At 38.9% G+C, this 19,998-nt stretch overlaps 1 protein-coding gene across 2 annotated transcripts in view; it reads right to left on the bottom strand.

Moving 5' to 3' along the window:
• The window catches only part of LOC121093460 (rap1 GTPase-GDP dissociation stimulator 1-like), a 36,247-nt gene extending 22,199 nt beyond the window's left edge, over nt 1–14,048 (bottom strand). For both annotated transcript variants that reach the window (XM_040605765.1, XM_040605766.1), the window contains exons 1-2: nt 13,868–14,048; nt 84–194 (exon numbers count right to left, since the gene is read on the bottom strand). In XM_040605765.1, coding sequence (XP_040461699.1) covers nt 84–194; nt 13,868–13,871 — 115 coding nt within the window. In that variant the 5' untranslated portion in view covers nt 13,872–14,048. The remainder of the gene's footprint in view (nt 1–83; nt 195–13,867) is intronic.
• Between the last annotated feature and the right edge of the window lie 5,950 nt (nt 14,049–19,998).

The raw sequence follows: 19,998 nt of genomic DNA, 5'->3' as shown, positions 1-19,998 counted from the left end.
GATTACCACAATAGATGAAAACCTCCAGTGAATGCTTTTGGATTGTGCAAAGGGTCAAACAGTGATCTGGAGTGATACTTAGCTGTCTTCAGTAAGAGCCAGCAGAATCCTGTTCAGACTTTCAAGGATCTGATCTTCAGCTTTTGGGTCATCTCCGCAGAGCCCAAGGTACTCCAGGTGCTGACTCAGGGTTTCTAAACAGAAACAGAACTGTGGTGAGCCAGTATGGACAATATTTTTAGTTCTTTCTGGTATTTTTCAGTGACAATGGCTGACCGTAAGATCAGCTCCTGAAGGGTCCAGATCTAAATAGGCTCACTAAATAACTCGTTTAATCCAAAAGTGTGAGGGCAAAGGCTCCGTCTGCTTCTTAGCACATAGCTCTTGTGCAGGTATAGACGTGCAGAGATAAGTTACATCTGGAAGGATAAACCAACATATAAAATAACTGTGGCAGAGTTTGAAGTGGGGAGGAGAGAGGAATGGTTAGAGAACCCAAATGGAGTCTGTCATTTCTAAGTACCTCCTTATCCTAACCACAGCACTTGCAGTTCGATTACATGTGTATCTGGTCTGACAGTGGCCAGTAGCAGGCACTGAAAGAATGCAAGCATGAAACAGATACAGTAACATACTTCTCCCTTAGTTACTGGCAACCTTGGCTTTTAGAAATGTGCCTTGTATTTACATCAATGTACTTGATACATTTTGATGGACTTCTATTCCATAATGTTTTTAATTGCCTATTTAAGATAATTCATACTTTTTATCTCCTTAGCACACTATGACATTAAGTTCCACAGTTTCGCTGTTGTAAAAGACAGGTACTTCATTTTGTTTTAAAATAGCTACCAAAAAGCTCAAAGTTAATAGCCTTTGAGTTTCTGTAGTAAGAGAAAGGAATGATGCTTCACTATTTGCCTTTCCCATACTTGGCATGATTAAATGGATTTTTATTATAACCCTCCCTTGTAATTCTTCTGCCAATTCATTTAACGTTTCCTCTACAGAAGCTTTGATATAACTTGTCTCAATCTTTCTCCAGTTCACTTTTATTTTTTTTATTTGTTTTTTTTTTTTAGGTGAGGAGCTAGAATTCGAAAGTGTTTTCAAGATATAGGTGGACTGGGATTAAGACAGAGATAGGGGGGTTTTTTGTTTGTTTGTTTTTTCTTTTAATCCTTTGTCTATTTGAGGATGTGTTTTGTGCAGCTATTCACAATGACTTTCTGTCTTCTGGGCAGAGAGACTTAATTTAGATCCCCACCATGATTCATAATTAGGCCGTGTTTTCCCCATCTGTGTTCTGTATTTACAGACACTGAACTTGATGTGCCTCTCTGTCCCAAGTTATACAGGATGATAATATGTTTCTGCAACTGTCTGCAGTTCTTTTTAGCTGTGTACTCCAAATAATCCAAAACCTCTTCACCATTCTGCTATTTCTGGATTGTTTATGAATGTATTGAATGATGCAGGTTCCAACAAAGGTAACCTCTAATAATTGTGTGTCTCTATTGTGAAAGCTGTCTTTATTTTGCCCTTCAAACTTCATCAGATAACCTTATCTCTTATCCCAAGATAGCGTATATGATAAACCTTACTGAAAGGCTTGTAGAAATTGAAATGCATAGTTAATAGTATCTCCTTTATTCACCCTCTTGCCAGCTCCTTAAAAATACATTTAAAGTAAGAGAGGTTGAGCATTACTTGCCTCCACAGAAGTCGGAGACTCTCTCCTTTTTTTATCATATCTGTGTTTAGTAATTTTATACTTTACTTTAATTCTGCAATTTACCTATGCAGATATCAGATTACTGTTTTTAAATTCCTGCATTCCTTGCAACTGCTTTTGTAAACTCATGCCACCCGTAACTGCTTTCCACCCTGTTAATCCTGTAGTTGATTTAAATGGCGTTCTGCATATCACAGTCAGTGACTTGATGATTCATTTCTTTAATGCCTTAAACTCTGTGGAATAACATCCAGTCATGACAGTTGGTTACTGTTTCTTTTACTGATTTGTCCTAAATCTTCTGTCCTTTCAATCTGAAGGCTCCTCCATTTACTTCCTTAAAGGGAAAAGACCTGAAGTGGTTGAATGAATGTAAGAAATAATGTTGGGAAAACTGATGGCTGAAGTAGTTAATTATAGTAGAATGTAATGTAAAGTGCTACCAAAACTGTAGTAAAATAGCATTTTTACTTCACAAACTATTTCATTGAAAAAGATGAGTTATGAGTTTTAGTCTAGAAATTCTTCAGCCCAGGATTAATAATTCATACTACTTGTTGTTTGATGGCTTCACTATTTTCTCTTTTCTTAATGTGTCCATTAGTTAATGTGGTGTTGTTTTAAAAAGTAGAAGCCATGAATTTAGTGCATACAGGAATCTACTTCAGAGGAACCAGAAGCGTCTTGAGTTGTTTTGAAGAGAGGATGAATTAAAGGGAGGGAAGTAGAATGTAATTAAAGGCTGTTACTGTCCTTTGAGAAGAAAAGTTATTTGGTTTAAAAAAAATCAAAAGCTGTTACTTAAGAACAACAATTTTGGTTTTGTGCTTTAAACAAGATTCTGTCTGTAGAAAAATGAATGGATTCATCAGGTTAAAAATCTTTATGGGGAAGTGTCAATATTATTTTTTTTTTATTAAGAAACTGAAGCTGTATGTGTTGATGTCTCGTGGAAAGGCTTTGTAGTTCAAAGTAACTGTCTTTTGTGGCCTCTTCAAAATCATGTGCTAAGGGCAACCCATGCATAAAATTGATGGGAGATCAATGGCTTTTTTAAGAAATAGATGACTTCAGATTTGTTGCCATTTTCTTAATAAGAACAGGCTGAAAGCTCCTGGAGTAGATGGAAATTAACCTTGTTGTACATCTTTTGACCTGCTTTAAAAAATTAATGTTTCCATTTCTGTCCACATTCTCCTGCCGCAACTTGCTGAATAAATGATTTTTGCATGAATGAAACACATGTAGAAAACAGGGGGGATTGCAAGAAAAAAAAAAAAAATCACCTGAGCAACCTGACAGTTGAATCAGCTTTGATCTTAAACTAGATCCAGTGGGAGTGGGCAGAAGGCTACAGTTGCTGGTAGAGCAACATCAAATAAGTTAGGATCCTGTGAGAATGAATTATCTGCTGAACTCTGACTTCGTCCTAATGAAGACTCAAAATGTGTTGGCATGAGGTAATGCATTTAACTTCTAGTACTCTCTCCTCTAATTAGAACAGTAGTGATATTTGCAACTACGTTTCTGATACAGTTAGTATATATAGAAAGATGAAAAGGTGAATCGCACTCTCTAAAGTGGGGAGGTTGTTTTACAAATAGCAGGGAACAGGCTACATTACTGGTCACTTGTTAGGTTGGTATAGTGGTAATTAGAAATCCAGGTGCGTTGTTATTTTTCCAGGGAATAGATCAGTAGAATAACACCATATGCATGATGAAAAAGTCCTCGTAAAATATCTCTCTGGTTACAGTCTGTAGTATTGTGAAATTAGTACTATAAGCAGGAGACTCAACCAAGTAGCTGACTGAAGAGCTATTTTTATAAAAGTTTTGCAGGAAGGCAGTGTTTAACTGTAACACTCTTAAAATACTGAACCCTTTTCTTAGGTACTCAGAATTTCATCATGTAATTTTTGTTTTGATTAGAAAACTTGTTTTAAAACACGTTATAAAACGTGTTGTTTATAAAAACTTGATTAATTTTATTGACATGGCACTGATTCCTCAATACTCGTTGCCTTTAAGTCCATGCTTTTAAAGTGGAATTAAAGCAGACGTCAGAAGAGATGGTTAAGAGACAGTTATTTTTGTGGAGAGGCACACATACAGACTGTGACTAAAATTGTCCACAGAAGGATATTTCTGTTTTGTGTAAAATTCTGTGGTGTTGACATTTTGTCTCATCCTGTGCTGGAACAGAATGTTGATGAGGTGGAACTTCAGGCAAAACAGAACAATTTGTTTCAGTTTTCTTGCAAATGTGCTTCTCCCCCCGCCGGGGGCTGCCTGGCATACTGGTCTGCTGCCCGGCAAGCTGGAAAGAAGCCAGCCAGGCTAGCAGGCTTGTTGGGCAGTGGGAGTGCCTGCCCGCCTACCTTCTGAGGAGGATTTTAGCAGAATAAACATGTTCCTAAGAAATATTTTGTTTGTTCTCTTGAATCAGCATTTTTATTAGAATATTGTTGATCAGCTTTAATTCACTGTAGAAATAGGGGAAATGGACTCGGGCTCTGTCCTGGAAAGCTCTAATTTTACATTTTCACCGATTACCTGCAGGGCCTGAATTTAAAAATCCCTGGAGACTGAAGTTCAAAAGGCTGCTTTTTTTTTTTTTTTTTTTTTTTTTTCCTCCTTTACCTGAAGGGTTAGGTTATTGTTTCACACATAAATCTGTGCATAAGCTACTAAATAAAGGCACAGAAACCAGACTTCCGCTGTGGGAGATGGTTTTGGATCATCTTGAGAGCAGAAACAATGCAGAAAACATTCTGGACCATGGAGGTTTCATCTGGCTTCTGCAGTGGGGGAAGAACATGAGGTGTGAGCTCTTTGGATCCCTTGGACTATTGCTGTGCCAGTTCCTAGCACAAGTTTTGATCTATGAAGTCCTCAGGGACCTAGAGAGAAGGAATCTCACACATCTCTCTTATTCAGTGACTGATTATGCACTCCCTAAACCAGGAATGCCTTATCGGATTTTTTTTTTTCTCATTTTCTACCCTTTCACACGTGTAGGAACTATTTTGTGGTTTGGATTGTTTTGTTTGTTTAGTTGGTTGGTTTTTTCTAGAGGAAATATAGACCTTATGTTGCAATGCCAAGTGCTACATTTGGTGTCACTTACTACTGTTTGGATCCTGAGCAGTGTGAAGTCAGTATGATCCAGTTTGAGGGCTTGAAACAAATTAGTCCAGTTGAATGTAGAGTCTTGTGTGTCTGCTTTTTCTGCTGCCTCTTCCTTTAGTAATTTCACATACTAAACTTATTCTTCTGCCTCTTACCTTCAGTATATTTTAGATGATTCTTCTGTGGATTTTATTATTATTATTATTATTATTATTCAAAGCTGGAAAACAGGTTAATGTGATTTTCCAGAACATAAAGATGTGGTAATTGTTTACAGTATAGGTCCATTTGGCTCAGTGTAATGTCTCTTGTAATAGATGATTAAAAACCAGTAAAAAAGACAGTACATATCCTTTCCCTGCTATGCTTTCTCAACTTTTAGTATTCAACTCCTTAGGGATTTTCTTTGCTGGAAGTTTCATCCTGTTTAATTGCACTGAATTTCATGAAAGTATTTGTTTTGAGCTTGTTGAATTTAGCTTCCAGAACACACGTTAGTAATGAGTTCCACAAAGTAATTTTTGATTGAGAGAGAAAACAACACATTTTTATTTCTTGTCTCTGAAATCATTGTTCTCTTGTCTCTGATATTCTGAAAATTGTATTACCAGGGCAGGGAGCACAAGTCTCCATTAAATGCATCCTGTGTAACAGCTGAGAGGAAGAGTCCATGCTGATAAACTGCTAGAGTTCTGCATGTCAAGAGTAGCTGGAAGGCATAAGAGGAGACCTGAAGAAACAAAACTTTCAAGTCATAATACTGGAAAATAGCTTTTTGGTCTGTCTAGCAGTTTAATAATAAACAAAATGAGAAGGTGACCTGCATTCATACTCATGTGGCTGCCTGCAAAATCATGTCACTGTAAGCCTCTGTTTTCTCGCAGCGGTTTTTTTAATGCTCTTCCCTGAAATAACAAAAAATAATTCCTGGTCCATGTCAACACCCATATAAACCTATGGTAACAAATGTGCCTGTATGCTAAGTACAAGAATTAGCAATGGTAATAGAAGTAAGGCTCCAGGTCTCCTCATCTAAGAATGTGCTATTATATTTAATTTATAATGAAATATAAAAAAGATGTAAATTGGAGATGGAGAAATCTAGAAGGGCTGGTCAGCATATGTGTCTTAAGAGCAAATAAAGCCTCCAAGGTGAAATACTTACGTTCCTGCCGACTGTGAATGGTACAGCTATATGATTACAACAGTTCTGCTGTAACCAAGGGAAGCAAAAGCTGCTGCTTTTGACTGTGGTGGCCCTACCAGGAAAGGGAGGAGAAAGGTACAATTCAATCTGAGGAAAGGTTTTTTAATTTCTCCAGTGGTGAATTATTGTATTCCATCTCTAGAAAGGCATGCAACTGTTCTGGGACAGGGCTGACTTACATGCTTTCCAATAGAACTATCTTATCTTGGTGCATAAAATAAAATATTGGAAAAGAATAGTTCCTCCATCTCTTCAGACTTTCAAACCTATGGCAAGGAAATTGTCCTATAAATCATTTAAGCTATTATCTATGTCTCCATGAAAAGTCACTTATGGCCATGCTAAAAGATACGTTCTGTGTCTTTGTCACTGCACTCAAGGGTGATGAGATGTAGGAGAAAAAATCATTAGATTAAAAAGGAGCTGGGGAGAGACTTTAAAACCAATATCCTAAGGATGACAGGGGATATAATTATGAGCAGCTCATCACCTGACTTTTTTTTTTTTTTACACTTGTTTCTCTATGAAGTGTGGTTGATTACTCTTGTCTATTCTGTAATTGTAAAGATTTCACAATGAAAGTAAATTTAGGATTCCTTTGACGTTTTTAGCTTTTTCTGAATGGAAGTTACTTGACAGAAAACATCTGTGGACAAGAAAGGATTTCTACTTTGTGGACACATTGGCTTTATTAAAATTCTTAAATTAGAAAAGCAGAAAATTTTTTTTCTTTAAATACTTTTGAAAGCTTGAGACGGTGTTTTAATTTGTGGTTCTCTTGGTGGATGTTCACTGGAATGTCCTTGATTTAATTAAGCTGAACTGAGCTTAAGGCTCGATCCTATGTGTATGGCAGCATGGGGATGAAATCTAAGATGTTGTTTGGAATGGCACCTAACACTAACTCTAAATTAACCGGGACAGTCCTGTAGTTTATGATCATGTGGGGCATATATAACCTTTCTGCCTTGCCCCTGCACCCTGCAGCAACCTCCTCCAAGGAGGAAAAGGGGTAGGAATTAGATGGTTTGTAGAGGTTGTCCTAGAAAACTGGAGCCATGTTGCTATCTGGGAATTGAAGTATTTCCTCCTGCCCTCTCAGAATCTGAAAAGGGCAGTATTTTCCCCAATATTCTCTTATCCGGGTTTAGACTAAAGGTAAATATTCTCATTGTTAATGGACAAATATGTACAGTTTCTAAGCGTGTTTTAAAAATGCCAGTTGCCAAAGACTAAAAAGATAGATGAAAGCCCAGTGTATTGTCCACAAAAACTAGCCTTTGCCCATTGCTTTTGCAACCTTTCTGGACTGCGTTGACCCATACTGAACTCCTTTGAGCATTGTTCAGTAGCTATGATCCTGTAGGATGCGCCTTTGAACTTTTTACTATTCAAAGAACATGAGAATGCAGCGAGTTTTTAAGGAGATTTTGATTGTTTAGCCTGAGCTGCAGGTGGAAGGGATGATAAAAACAGGAATTTAAGCCTGACTGGCTAGTACTTACACTAACGTTCTCTATTAATCTCAAGGATTTAAGAAAGCTTTCTATAATCCATGTCTAAAATTCTCTTAATTGTCATAGATCAGCCAGGACAGCCACAAATACTCTTTCTTTACATGCTGTAATGTGTGGCATTATTTTTTTTAAAAAAAATGAGGTAAAGAATAATAGGATATTACCTAGCGGTAAAGTAGAAAAAGAAAATAGATGTAGAACACAAATGGGTCAGCATCTGGTTGCCATGGCTGGATATTGAGTGTTGAATTTTTAATGCCTGAGCACCAACCATTAAACAGAAGAGCATTGCAAGGGGTTGGGGAGCAGCAAGTATTAGAGGGAGTTCACTATGGTGTCGGTATGTCTACAAGATGTGCATCAGCTGGCCTTAGACTGTTCCTTACTCTCCCAGCTGCTGATCACCACCACTCAGCATTTACTTCTGAAGGGCTCCCTACTGTCCGTCTGCTGCTTGGCCTGCAGTTTGTCTGGAAATCTTAGTTCTCCTTTGGCCTTTGATGTCAGGTTTGTTTTCAGGCATGTTCAGAGAGGGGTATTAGAAAACAGATGGGTGGACAGAGGGGTTCGCTTCTGAGCACGTGTTTTACTAACAATATGATTGTGTTGTGTGGTAGGAGACAACTTCATCATATGGTTGAGAGTGTGCTGATGCAGGAAGGCATTTAAATTTTAACCTTTGAGAACCTGTGCATAGCTTTAACTTAAGAAAAACAGAAGTGAGCAAAGAACTTGAAAATTTAGGCAGTTAAAGGAGATCTAGAAATATTGGATTATTTGGATGGGAATTACATGGTTGAAGCTGAGAGTTTCACAGTGCAATGACTGAAGTACAAAGTTGTAAGTGCCTGAACAAAGGCTTTTTTCATTGTTAAAAGCAAGAGACTCAGCCATGTTTCTCATGATGAGAAGATCGTATTTGCAGAAATTTGCAGTGGAGAAATTCAGGCTCAGAGGAAGGGGCCCTGGTAAAAGGGGGTACTGATATTCCTTGTGGTAGCACACATCAATACACTGTTGATGGTGAGAAAAATAGCAATTGATTGTGAAATGGAGATTGATTGGGAGGAGGAAAACAACTTTTCCTAGGCAAATTTATTCTTGGATAACTGCATTCCACCAAGGAGGGAATACAGGAAAGGGGGGGGGGAGGGCAGGGGGGAGGTAGGGGTAGAAAGCAGTTCCAACTGGTCTGTGGCTTACGCTGTGCCCTGTGGAGTCATCAAGAAAAATGCTGGAGAACCCTGACTGAAAACAGATAAGAGGAAAAATATGATTATCCTAGGATTAACCTAAAACAGGTCAGTGAGATAAGTCGGAAGAAAGCCAGCTGAGTGCAGTCAGGGAGAACATATGTGCCGAAGAGATGACCCGTAGCATGAAAAGCTGCTTAATCATATTCTGCTAAACTTAGTCCTTTTTTGAGGGATGGAGAAAAGGAATAAAATTCACTTTAGCGTAAAGGAATCAAAATGTTTTAAACTTGTGTAGAAGTATGCGCCATTTCACGTGCCTGGTAATTTAACTGTGACACTTGGTGCTTATGGAATAGGCCTGTTTGGCAGGTGACAGCTTCACAGGCTAATGCAGAGCCTGAGCTCCCAGATGCTTTCCTTCCTTATGCAAGGGAAGGGGAACGCCAGCTTTCAGGTTTAGAAATCAGACTTGCAAGAATAGCAACGAATGTACTGTGCTCAAAAGGAATGAGTAATGCACCTAAAATTACTTTCCTCTTCCGTGAGCAACAGTTTGGGTCATGTTTTCAGGTTTTTCTTTGTAAACAACAGGTCAGGAAACTTTCTGGTTTAAATGAAAGTTCAGCTTTTTCCATAGCTGTTTAGTTCCAGAAGGTGTTGATTTCACCAAGTATTGTGAAGCACAGGGGTAAATTGTCAGAGCTGGCAAAGCTACATGCTGACTAGGACAATGTGAGCAGCAAAGTAATCAGAAAAATTGTGACAGCTGGGTATAAATTGACTGACTTATGGAAATGAATGAAATCCCTCTGCCTTGCTTGCTCACTGGAGATCTGGTTTTCTGCATTTTCTTGTGAGTGATGTTGCCCTCTAAAAGTACCTTTGATCACACGGTTAATATACATCTTAAGCATAGATCTTTTATATGATAGGCTTGCTATTTGCTCACATTCTGTAGTTCTGCTGCACAAAAGGAATTAAAGGAACCCTTCCCTTTGGTCTTTATATGTGTATGGGGAAGTAGGCCGTAGTTTCAGCCAAATAGTGTTCAGTCTAATTTCCCTGGCTCCCTAAATTTAGCTTGAAGAGCTGTCAGTGGAGGAAAAACCAATTAGACTCCATAGCAGAGAAAACACTAATTTCCGTTGGCTGACAACTCCTACAAGGGGTTTTTCAGCCAAGTAAAAGAGCAGCTGTGAAAAAATAAGCCATTGTGCTGGTATCAAAGCATCAGCCCAGTCCTCAACTATCCCTGCTAAACAGTCATACGTGTTGTCATAAGAAAAGCAGTTGGCAGGTGTAGGAGGTAGACTGCAGAACGGTGGGCTAGATAGCTGGGAAGATGTGCCATCCCTCACCTCCAGCTGTCTGCTGCCTCTGCAGTGAAGCAGAAAAGTCTCATCCCCCTGGCCATGGCAGTGTGTGTAATCCCGTTCTCCACAGGGACTTGTTGCAAAGCCAGCTGGTTGATTGCAGATGTTTTGGTTGGTGTACAGGTATTGCTGGAGCACGGCAATGCACAACTGAAACCAGAATGCATGTTTGCAGTGGAGAGAGCATCACCAGGTAGACTCCAGGGAGTAGGACTGGCTCCAAACAGTGGCAAGCCATCATGTGGCGTGGCTGGCAGAGCAAGGAGGCCCCACCAGCACGCCCGGTAGCGTGGGAGCTACATGGGCAGATGATAAGCAATGAGGCACATTCAATTATTGGTCTTTTGTGCCTGGATTCCACCTAAACAGGCACAACACAAAGGTCTTACAGTCCAGACTAAAACTCCTGAACTCTAGGGTTTAATTAATTACTGTTGTCTGTGCAAGGGAACTCACAGGCCCGAGCGTTTGTCTGTTCCACTTCTGTGTGACAAATGCTGTTTGAGGTGGGTGTATCATGTAAATTTAGGAGGCTATAGTACAAAGCTACGTTGTCAGACTTTAAGGGACATTCCTTTCTTCTTTGCTTTCTGGTACAGTGCCGAAAAAAAAAGAGTATATTTCTAGAATTCTTGAAAGGACAGAGCTGTTGTCTGCAACTCCTCCTCCACCTATCTTGTCCGTGCTAACTGCTTGTTCCAGTTTCCACTCAGGATCTGGAGAAAAGCCACTGAGAGGAGGATCTTGTCTCTGCACTGTTGAGAAAGTTGTTACACGATCTATGGTGTAGTTAGTGAGGCTCTTGACTAATCTGAAGTTTCCAGAATAAAGCAGACTGTAGTGGGAACTTGCATAAATTCTGGCAACTTTTCCTGTGGGCACTGTCTGAAGCTTTTGTAGTGCTCAGCATTATAGTGTCAATCCAGACGTGTATTTGACCTGTTTTATAACTTCATAGGGATGGGAAGATCATCCTTGGAAGATAGCCTCAAAGTTGATTCATGATGGACGTGCTAGGAATACTTTTTTCCTAGTTAGTGGAGGGTGTGTGTGGCTATTTTTGTGCAGTAGAAGATACCTCATACTGAAAAGAGGATCATTCTGAGGTCTGACACATAGTTTAAAAATTATGGCCTTACGAGATCTGTCAGTGCTTAATACAAGTAACCTGTTGCTGCAGTATATAACCTATATTTTAGTCCTGTGCTCCAAAACCTGAGTTGCTCAGCAGAATCTGCTCATCGGTACGTCACTTTATCAATGCCTATAAAGTGCTACTTCAGTGCTTGTTCCCAGTGGAGCAAGAAGGATCAGATTTAAAGGTATGTAGACAAGCACAGGTGTCCTAATGCTTTTGAGAATTCAATTTGGGTAACTTTTTTGTTTGTTTTGAAAGGAAGCAGGCTTATATAGACTGACATCTTGGAAAAAAAAAACCTGGTTGTATCAATGAAATAAATTCAATAAAGCAGTTACCCCACAATCAGTTCTAAAGCATTTTGGACAGATTTAATGGCTACAATAGCTCCAGCCTGCACAAGATGACATGAATGACTTCTGTCTTGGGTGTCTTTTCTGGGCTGAATATTGCAATGAGGTTTTAATGCACAAACTTCTGTTTATGTAACACACTATACAAGCTTTTTTGACAGTGCCTAGAACTATTACATTCAAAAATCTTTGCAGGTTCTTTCACTTCTGTTTGCCTGGAAGAAATGCTTACAGTCATTAGAAATTATCTAAGTCAGTGTTTTAATATTGAAGTGTATAGGAGGGGATTTGGAGAAAGGAGAAAAGGAAGAGTTTAATAAAGGGGGGAAGGAAGTGTCTGCAAACAAGTCATAACATTCTTTTGCTGTGGTGAGCTTGTGCATTTTTATTTAAGTACTTTGTGACTAATTTCTTCTTATTGTTCTACTTTTTCTTGCAAAGTTAAAGAATCATGAAATGCTTTTCATGAAATAGTTTTGGGTTGCTAAATGTTTTGACAAATGGGTTGAACAGTGCTGATCAGAAAAAATTATTTGTGATATTTCTTACTGCCTTAAAGGTGAATTATTCTATAATTTGTAACATGGGCTAATTTCTCTTAAATGGATAAGCATTTCCTTTTTCTTTCTGGAATTGGTGTCTTTGAAGGAGTTTCTAGATGTATTCCAGTAAAGGTGAGCAACTTCTATTCCCAAATACTTTTAAAGTAAACAGAACAGTAATTTTACATTTCAGTCTATAAGGGGCCCTAGGAAAGTCCCCACACCAGTTTACAAACAGGAATTATGCTGTCACAATATTTTTACTGGACTGAGTTCTGAATGAAGTAATCTTTCTGTATGGATTTTATTTTAAATATGCTCTTCATTAGAAAATAGCTCCCCAAAAAAGTGGATTTTCTTATTAGAAGAGTGAGAAGAGAATTCAGCTTTTTCCAGGTGGCACTATATTGTATTTCCTTAATGTAGCCTTTTCAATGAAGGGGAGGGGGGATCCCAAAGCACAGAAATGATAGTTTAAAATGAATGGGTATTAAAAGTTACTTGGACCATCACAGAGCAAAAGAACACTAACAACAGTGGGAATAAGCACTTTTAGCCACAATCAACAAATATTTCAAAAGAGTAAGTCTTCTGAATGGAACGTTTGGAAAGCAGGACAGGTACACATAAACTATGTAGGAGTAGGAGAAGAAACAATCCACAAAGTTTAGTTATCTCTACCTGAATCACACTAGAAAGTCAGTCCTACAGCAGTAATTCTGTACAAATTGAGCTGGTTTAGCCAGAAGCAGTACCTGTGTAATACTGGTTTAGTCCACTTACACCTTGTGTCCATCTCTCTGACTGCTTAAGGTGCTTTTAAATTAAATTTAAACCTGCTTTTTTTATCAGTGTTCTGAAACTATTGAGATGTTTAACTTCACTTGAATAATTACTTAATTGACTAGGAGGGCGATTACTCTAAGTAGCTGCTCAGTTGTTATACTCAGACAAATTATTTCACCTTTAAACACGTTGAGTAATACTAAGATTAGTTCCACTGATGTCATGAGGTCTAATTGTGGAGTAAGTTACCATTATCTGAATGAAGGTGGAAGGCTGAACCCTTTGATCCAGTTACCTGATGCCTTGGAATGATCTGGAGAAAAATGGAAATAAAATCTCAAAGGTTATTTTAAATCCACTGTGAATGTCATTCCTTTTGTGTGGCATGGTCATAACGAAGGGCTTACACTCCAGCTTTACGTAGGCCTAGAGCTGAGTCATAGAGAAACATATTCAAAGGCCAGACCGCTTCAATGCAGCTTTTCAGTAGCACTTGACAAAATGCAGACCTGTTTGTGAGCAGCTTCGCTTTGATGTATGTTGTACTGTCAGTAGAGAGCGATGAATTTTAGTTCCCTTCAATATACTTAAATTCATGAGTACTCACATTTTTCCAATGCTTTAAGTTCATTTTTCATTGCTATTCTCATAATTTTCTAGTGATCTTTAAACAAACCTTAATTTTCATATGACTTTAAGTGTTACATATTGTTTGAAATAAGACACACAAGAATTTCAGGTCACCTATAATACTGCATTTGTCATAGAACTACACTTCTAATGATCCTAAATTAGTTTTCTATTTCTATACATTTACAATTCCTATATGAGAGAAAATTAATCACGTTAGAGATCATATCTATCTATAGTTAACAAGAGCTTTACTTACCCATAAAAGCTGTAGCTCTCCAGAATGGGAACAATAAAGAATAGCTGATCTGTACTGTGAGCCTTTGTCCTTTCCAGCTAGCAAGCTGTGAATACGAGGGGATATTTTATAGCTTTCAAGCTGATGAGCAGCCCACAGCATGCTCACTCTCTTCTGTCGTTTTCTGTGACCCTGCTCTTCAAATGCATCTAATACTCTGTAATTACTTAATCCTCCACTGTTGCTTGTGTTTCCAGTTCTTAGATGTCATTAACAGCAATGGAAACACAGTAATTATCATGCTGGGAGAGAATCTTTCAGATCTTCAAAATAATTTATATTGAATTTCCTTCTATTATCATTCAGAAGAGTGATTGTTGAATCTAACGAGGGACAGATTTCTAAGAGAGACCAGATCCTTCATTGGCATCTAGGTACACCAGCCAGGTTTAAAAAGTGTTTGGCTCCTAGAAGCTACTTCTATAAAGTCTAGCCAAACTATATCAATGCCTGAATCTTGCCTGATGGGTGCTAAGTTCTTGAGAAAGCCTGATCCAAACTCATCTTACTCTGCTACACACTCACCTTTCAAGTTTATGTAGCTGAGACAAATGGGAGCGCTCTTTTCCATAAAAATAATGCTAGAGCCTGAAGCTGTGATCTCTGGCTTACTACTATTTTATCTTGGTGTTTTTTTTTTTGTTTTGTTTTTAATAATCTTGGTAGTTATTGAAGAAAAAATGCTGTTTTTTGAACAGTAGTTAAAAAAATGTACACATTTTCTGTTGCCTTTTTCAGCCCACTTTATCGGAGAGTTGAACCTCTAACAAATAAGAGCCAGTTATATGATGGCTTACGAACTATGTGCTGTGTTCTGTTCAGGATGCATGACAACCCCCTAACGCTGCTGCAGCATGAGTTAGAGGAACCACTGTCTGCCAGTTAATACTATTTAAAGATTGTTCCAGTAAGCAGATTGAGCTTCCCAGTATGGTGCTGCCTGGCCACGGCTGTGTATCGCAATGTTTGTGGTAGTAACAGTGGGCTCCAAATCTGTAGTGTTCTAAAACTTTGCTGCACTGTGGAGCTATAATCGCTATGGTGATTATAACACTGGAGGGAGCTTAAATTGCTGACTCTTAAAGATAAAAAGCAATCTGATAATGAGTTTGGAGCCTGCGGATCCTGTTAAGGAGGATGGGACATTTTACTGACTCTTGCTAGATAATTAAAAAGCTGGTCCCTTTGGCTGGGCTTATGGAGAGGGAGGGGAAGCTGAATGCTTTCAGGATTTTTTTTTCCCCCCAATCCTAATGACATGTTTTGCAAAATTGCAAATGAATTGGAAAAGTCCTAAGGTAAAGACTGCTACGTGACATCTTGTAATGGGGAAAATTGCTTATGTGTATATCAGTCATTTGCATTGGCACATTCAGAAAAAAACATGTGCTATGGATACTGAAGAAATACAGCATGAATGTTTGACTGCCTGAAAGGGGCCAAGGTCAGTCATGGGTTAAGCTGCATATCACAGCTTCCTGCCAGTTCAGGGGTGGACAAGATGAATTGGTTCTTGACCGCTTTGGGATATTAAAGGTGCTGGGTTTTATTGATATTATGGTGCCAGCTGAGCCTGAAGCAGGATTGCCATGTGCTGTCAGCATGGGCAGAGGCTGTGACACTTCTGAAAGGCACGCAAGAGGGGTGAATGTTAGCATTTTATTGGCAGGCATGGTAAACTGTGAAGCCCCAAAAGAGACAAAATACAGAGGGGACAAGTAGGTGGTGTTACTGTAATATTAAGTATGCCAGAAGCATTCAGCCTCCAGAAGAATTCAGTCTCCATAGGGGCAAGTTCCAGTGTCTTTTGAAGTCAATGAGAGTTTTTTTCAAAGGAACACTGGATCAGGCTCATGGATATGTAGAAAACAGTAATAATGGGGGGGAAAAAAAAAGCTTTCCTTTGTAAAAGACTGAAGATAACAAAGGAAACAAAATGAGGTATACAGTAAATGGGTGAAGACAAGTAAGAAATCACATCAGATAAACTCATCTTCAGTGTCATTCATCATCTTGCTGCAGTGAATACTAATGGAAAAACAGAGGTTCATAATATTGCACAAAGCACTGACAGGCAGCCAGGGACGGAAATCCCATTTGAAATGAACGGTGATTTTATACACAAACTAATCAGTTACAAAGATTATGGCAAAATAAGACAGTATGGGAATCCAGATTTATAGAATAGTGCCCTCAAGCTAAAGTGCTTTTTCTGTCTGAATATAATCCTGCAAACCTGGTATAAGGCACTGCAGAAGGTTCTTACCAACATCAGGCGCTGATTACGCTAGGTACCGTACAAATGCACAGCAAGGCATTTTTGTGTTGGGAAAGTTTACAACCAAACTGAAAAATCAGAAAATATCTGGGCAGTAACCTGGCGGAGGGTTAGTGGCAGAGGTGGTGAGAGGACCCAGTGATTTTCCACTGGTGAGGGAGGCCCAAGCTTTGCTCTGCTGGAGCGTTAGCTGGTCAGCACTGCTGAGAGGGACAATGTGCTGTGGTCTGAGACTTGTTGTGTGCCCGTACAGCGATGCAGCTTGGTCCTTAGGGACTCTGCCTGTGGGACTGGAGGTAAGCTAATGCCTCTTCTAGGCACATCCCAGGACCTACAGACATGGAGAAAGCATTTTCTTGCAGATGCCAATGAGAAAACTTCCTTTCAGCAAAAGAGATTATCTAGAATCAATGGAGAAGTGTTTCATTCTTAGTTGATGTATTACTTTAAGTTAATCTAATAGTCTGCATTGTGATGTATCTCTCATCTGAAGGTTAACTTGCAGGTTTAATTTTTTATAAGGTGGAAATGTCATTTATTTGATCGCAGCTTTAAGTAAACTGGCATCTTTTCAGAAAAAAAGTGGACAGTGGATATCTGTGTTGATCTGAGCAGTAAAATACCAGAACTCTTTACACTGGAGAATATACTGTGCTGAGGAATATATACTATTGTTTTTGTTCTCTGCCTTTGAATGCTAGTGCAAGGATATTCTGGTGTGGTTCACAGGTCTAGTAGATGCAGTTATCTTGGGAAAATCAAAAGCTTGTTAGAAAAGGAACTATCATCAGCTTACTTGCTCAGCGTGAAATTTCTGTAACTATGATAAAAATAAACCTAACAGAAGAGAAAGTGGAGGAGTTAGAGCAGAGGGTGAACATATTGGAGAGTAAGAGCCAAGGGCTTTGTCATGCTTCAGCAAACTTTTTTTGGGGAAAGAGTTGGAAATAAGCTGATCTACAGCATCCCATTAAAATTCACAGCAAGTCCTATTCTTTTTGTGGGGGCGTATCATCACACAGAGCAGTGCATAACATCACAGTGCTATGAGAGATGTGGCTGCAGTTCTCCCAGTGTGCTGCAATACTGCTCCAGCTGGGTAGAGGATATTAAAGTCTTACTACTCTTTGCAATTCAGATTACTCTGAAGTACTTTGATGAGGAATTGTGTTAGCAGATACCGTTATTTGGCTTAGAGGTACACTTTTGATTTTTTATGACAATTATTTATTCTTATTTGTAAAAACAACAAGTATCCACAGTTACTGGAATTCTGTCCAAAATTTCCTGGAAAGAAACATACACATCTACTGTGCTCTGGATTTACTCTACATGCTCCTGTGCATGTTGGATGTGACGTGAGCACACTGCTTGCCTTGTAACTCCAGCGCTGAGTGGGCTAAAGATACCCCCAAATCCAGGACAAATTGTTATTGTGTACCTGGAGCACTCCGGTCCTAACACACATGCTGGACACCCTATTTGTGCATATTTAGGGGCCACATTTGGAGTTCTGGCAGGGTTGTATTGGGATGTACCTAACAGTCATGTTCTCAAATTAAGTACAATACTTCCTGATGGCAAAAAAGGACTTGGTCAGTGGAAGAGTGTATGAATTGCTGCTGTCACTGCTAGTTCTTTTCAAGCAGTTTTTAACAATACGCCCTCAATATTATGAGAGGAATTTGAACACCAAAAGCTTGTCTACCCCTTCAAGAGTCATGGCTTTATAAAACTGAGGCAGTGGGCCATCTGAGTACTCATCTCACTTTCTGACAGACTTAGGTTGGTATTCCTAATTAATCAAAAGCAGCAACCGTCATGTTCATAAAGGAGACACTTGTACCAAAGATTCTACATTCATTGATTATAAATGGATTGCATTAAGTTGGAGACGTGGTTCAGTGTAACGAAGTTCAACTGACCATGGCAACTCCTTGGACCCTTTTTTTTTTTTTCTTTTTTTTTTTCTTTTTTTTTTTCTTCCTTGGCCACCGAAAAAAGACAAGGGCGATAGCCTCTCCTTTTGTATGTGTCTCATTCACTTTAGAGATATGGTCATTGAACTTTGGGTCATTAGAGTTTTTCTCTGGTTATTTTCAAGTTGTGTGTTTGTTGGATTGTTGGTGTGTTGGGTTTTTTTGTCACGTGTCCATGTTATAAGTTTTATCTTTCTCTAGAATAGGGTCTTCCCATAATACTGAAATGTGGAGGTGTTTAATTTGTAATATACTTGTTTCATCCTCTTGTGTTGCACGATTATACTTTTTCTATAAAGCATCATCCAGAGTCCAGGATTCATTTAATGCCATGAAGTTTCAAGCAGGTTAGTAATCATAGTTACTTAGAAAATGTGGTGTCTGTACTGTTGTAAACTGACTGAGAACCTTAGAGCATACCTCTAGGCAGCATCTCTGCTGAAGTTTGTTATTTTTGAAAGTCTGATTATGGGTATCTACTGAGAAGAGTAAGGGCTGATGTTACAAACTCTTCTGTAATCCTTTCAGTGTTTGTGTTTTGACAATGAGTAGTCGGGGAACTCTACAAAGAAAAGTATGTTAACCAAGATGATGAAAATAAGATACAGAAAAGAATAATGTCTTTTAGCAAATAACGTGTTAAGTGTGAAAAACTGGATTTATACTCGTCAGTCGTCATTTCCTCTCCCATCTTTACTACTTGAATTTGTAGTACTTCAGGGACAGAGGTTTGTCCTTTCCTGTGCATTCACAAAGTACCTAGATACTTCAAGTTTATTCATCTTTCAATAGTTTTCTCTGTCTTTCTCCCTTGCTGCAATTTTAATGTACCACTTTTTGCTTCCTGTTTTGTGTTATGCTGGTGCAATAAATATACACACCCCCACAGATTTCTATGCTTTTTAGTATGGAATAAGAATATCCAATTGAAATGGAAAAGCATCAGATACCTGTCAACCTGAGTATCTTCAGCTGAGGAAAAACCACTACCAATACCCTGCCTTTCTCTTGACTTGCATTTCAAAGAAGCGTATCTGGAGTTTTTCTATGATGGACAGAGACCTGAAGGAATTGAAGCCTGTGGTTTTGGGGACCAGAAAGAAGCTCCCCCTTTAAAGAGAACACAGATGAAAAATGCCAGTCATTTCAGTCGTCATTTTTAAGAGATGTTTCTGGAAGGCAAAGAAATTACTAGCAGGAATAGATGTGATGGTTTGATCCTGGCTGAATTTTAGTCAGGAAGCTTGTATGTGGAGGTTCAAGTTGGTGGTAACAACGCAGTGCTCTAGTTTCTTATTTTACGAGTCACTCTTACCAGGCCCACATACTAATGTTTTTCAGAGTTGTCAAAACACCATTTCTAGCCTTGTGTGATGCTGTAGCGGTGTTGTGGAAGAAATTCAGGTTAGCTCTAAGTCATAAGCACTGTTAGTTTTAGGATGTTGGCCAGATTACTTTGTGCTGAAGAGCAGCTCTATTCCACCCATACGTGGATTTGTTGTCCTTCACTCCCATAACATTTTAAGGACTGGTGGTGGCGGCGCAAAATTGCTGCTGTGGTGTCAATCCTGAAGGTTGTTCACGCTCGAGTTTAATTTCTAATTTGGCAGTCTTGTACTTTTGTACAAGTGGACCAGTACAAGACTTTATTGTGATACTGTTTCTTTGCTGTTGTCTCTGTTTATTTGGAAGTCTGGTGGTTTTGTGCAGGGGCTGCCAGTGCAAGTCCTCAGGCTGCTTGAAAAGCCGTTGTGTAGACTGGCACATACGGAGCTGCTTCTGACCTGCTGTGTGATGAGATTTGTTTCATTACAGTTTTTAGTTAAAGGGGTTAA

Source organism: Falco naumanni, chromosome 9 (assembly GCF_017639655.2).
Source record: "Falco naumanni isolate bFalNau1 chromosome 9, bFalNau1.pat, whole genome shotgun sequence".
Lineage (NCBI taxonomy): Eukaryota > Metazoa > Chordata > Aves > Falconiformes > Falconidae > Falco > Falco naumanni.
This window is presented reverse-complemented; position numbering and strand designations above follow the sequence as displayed.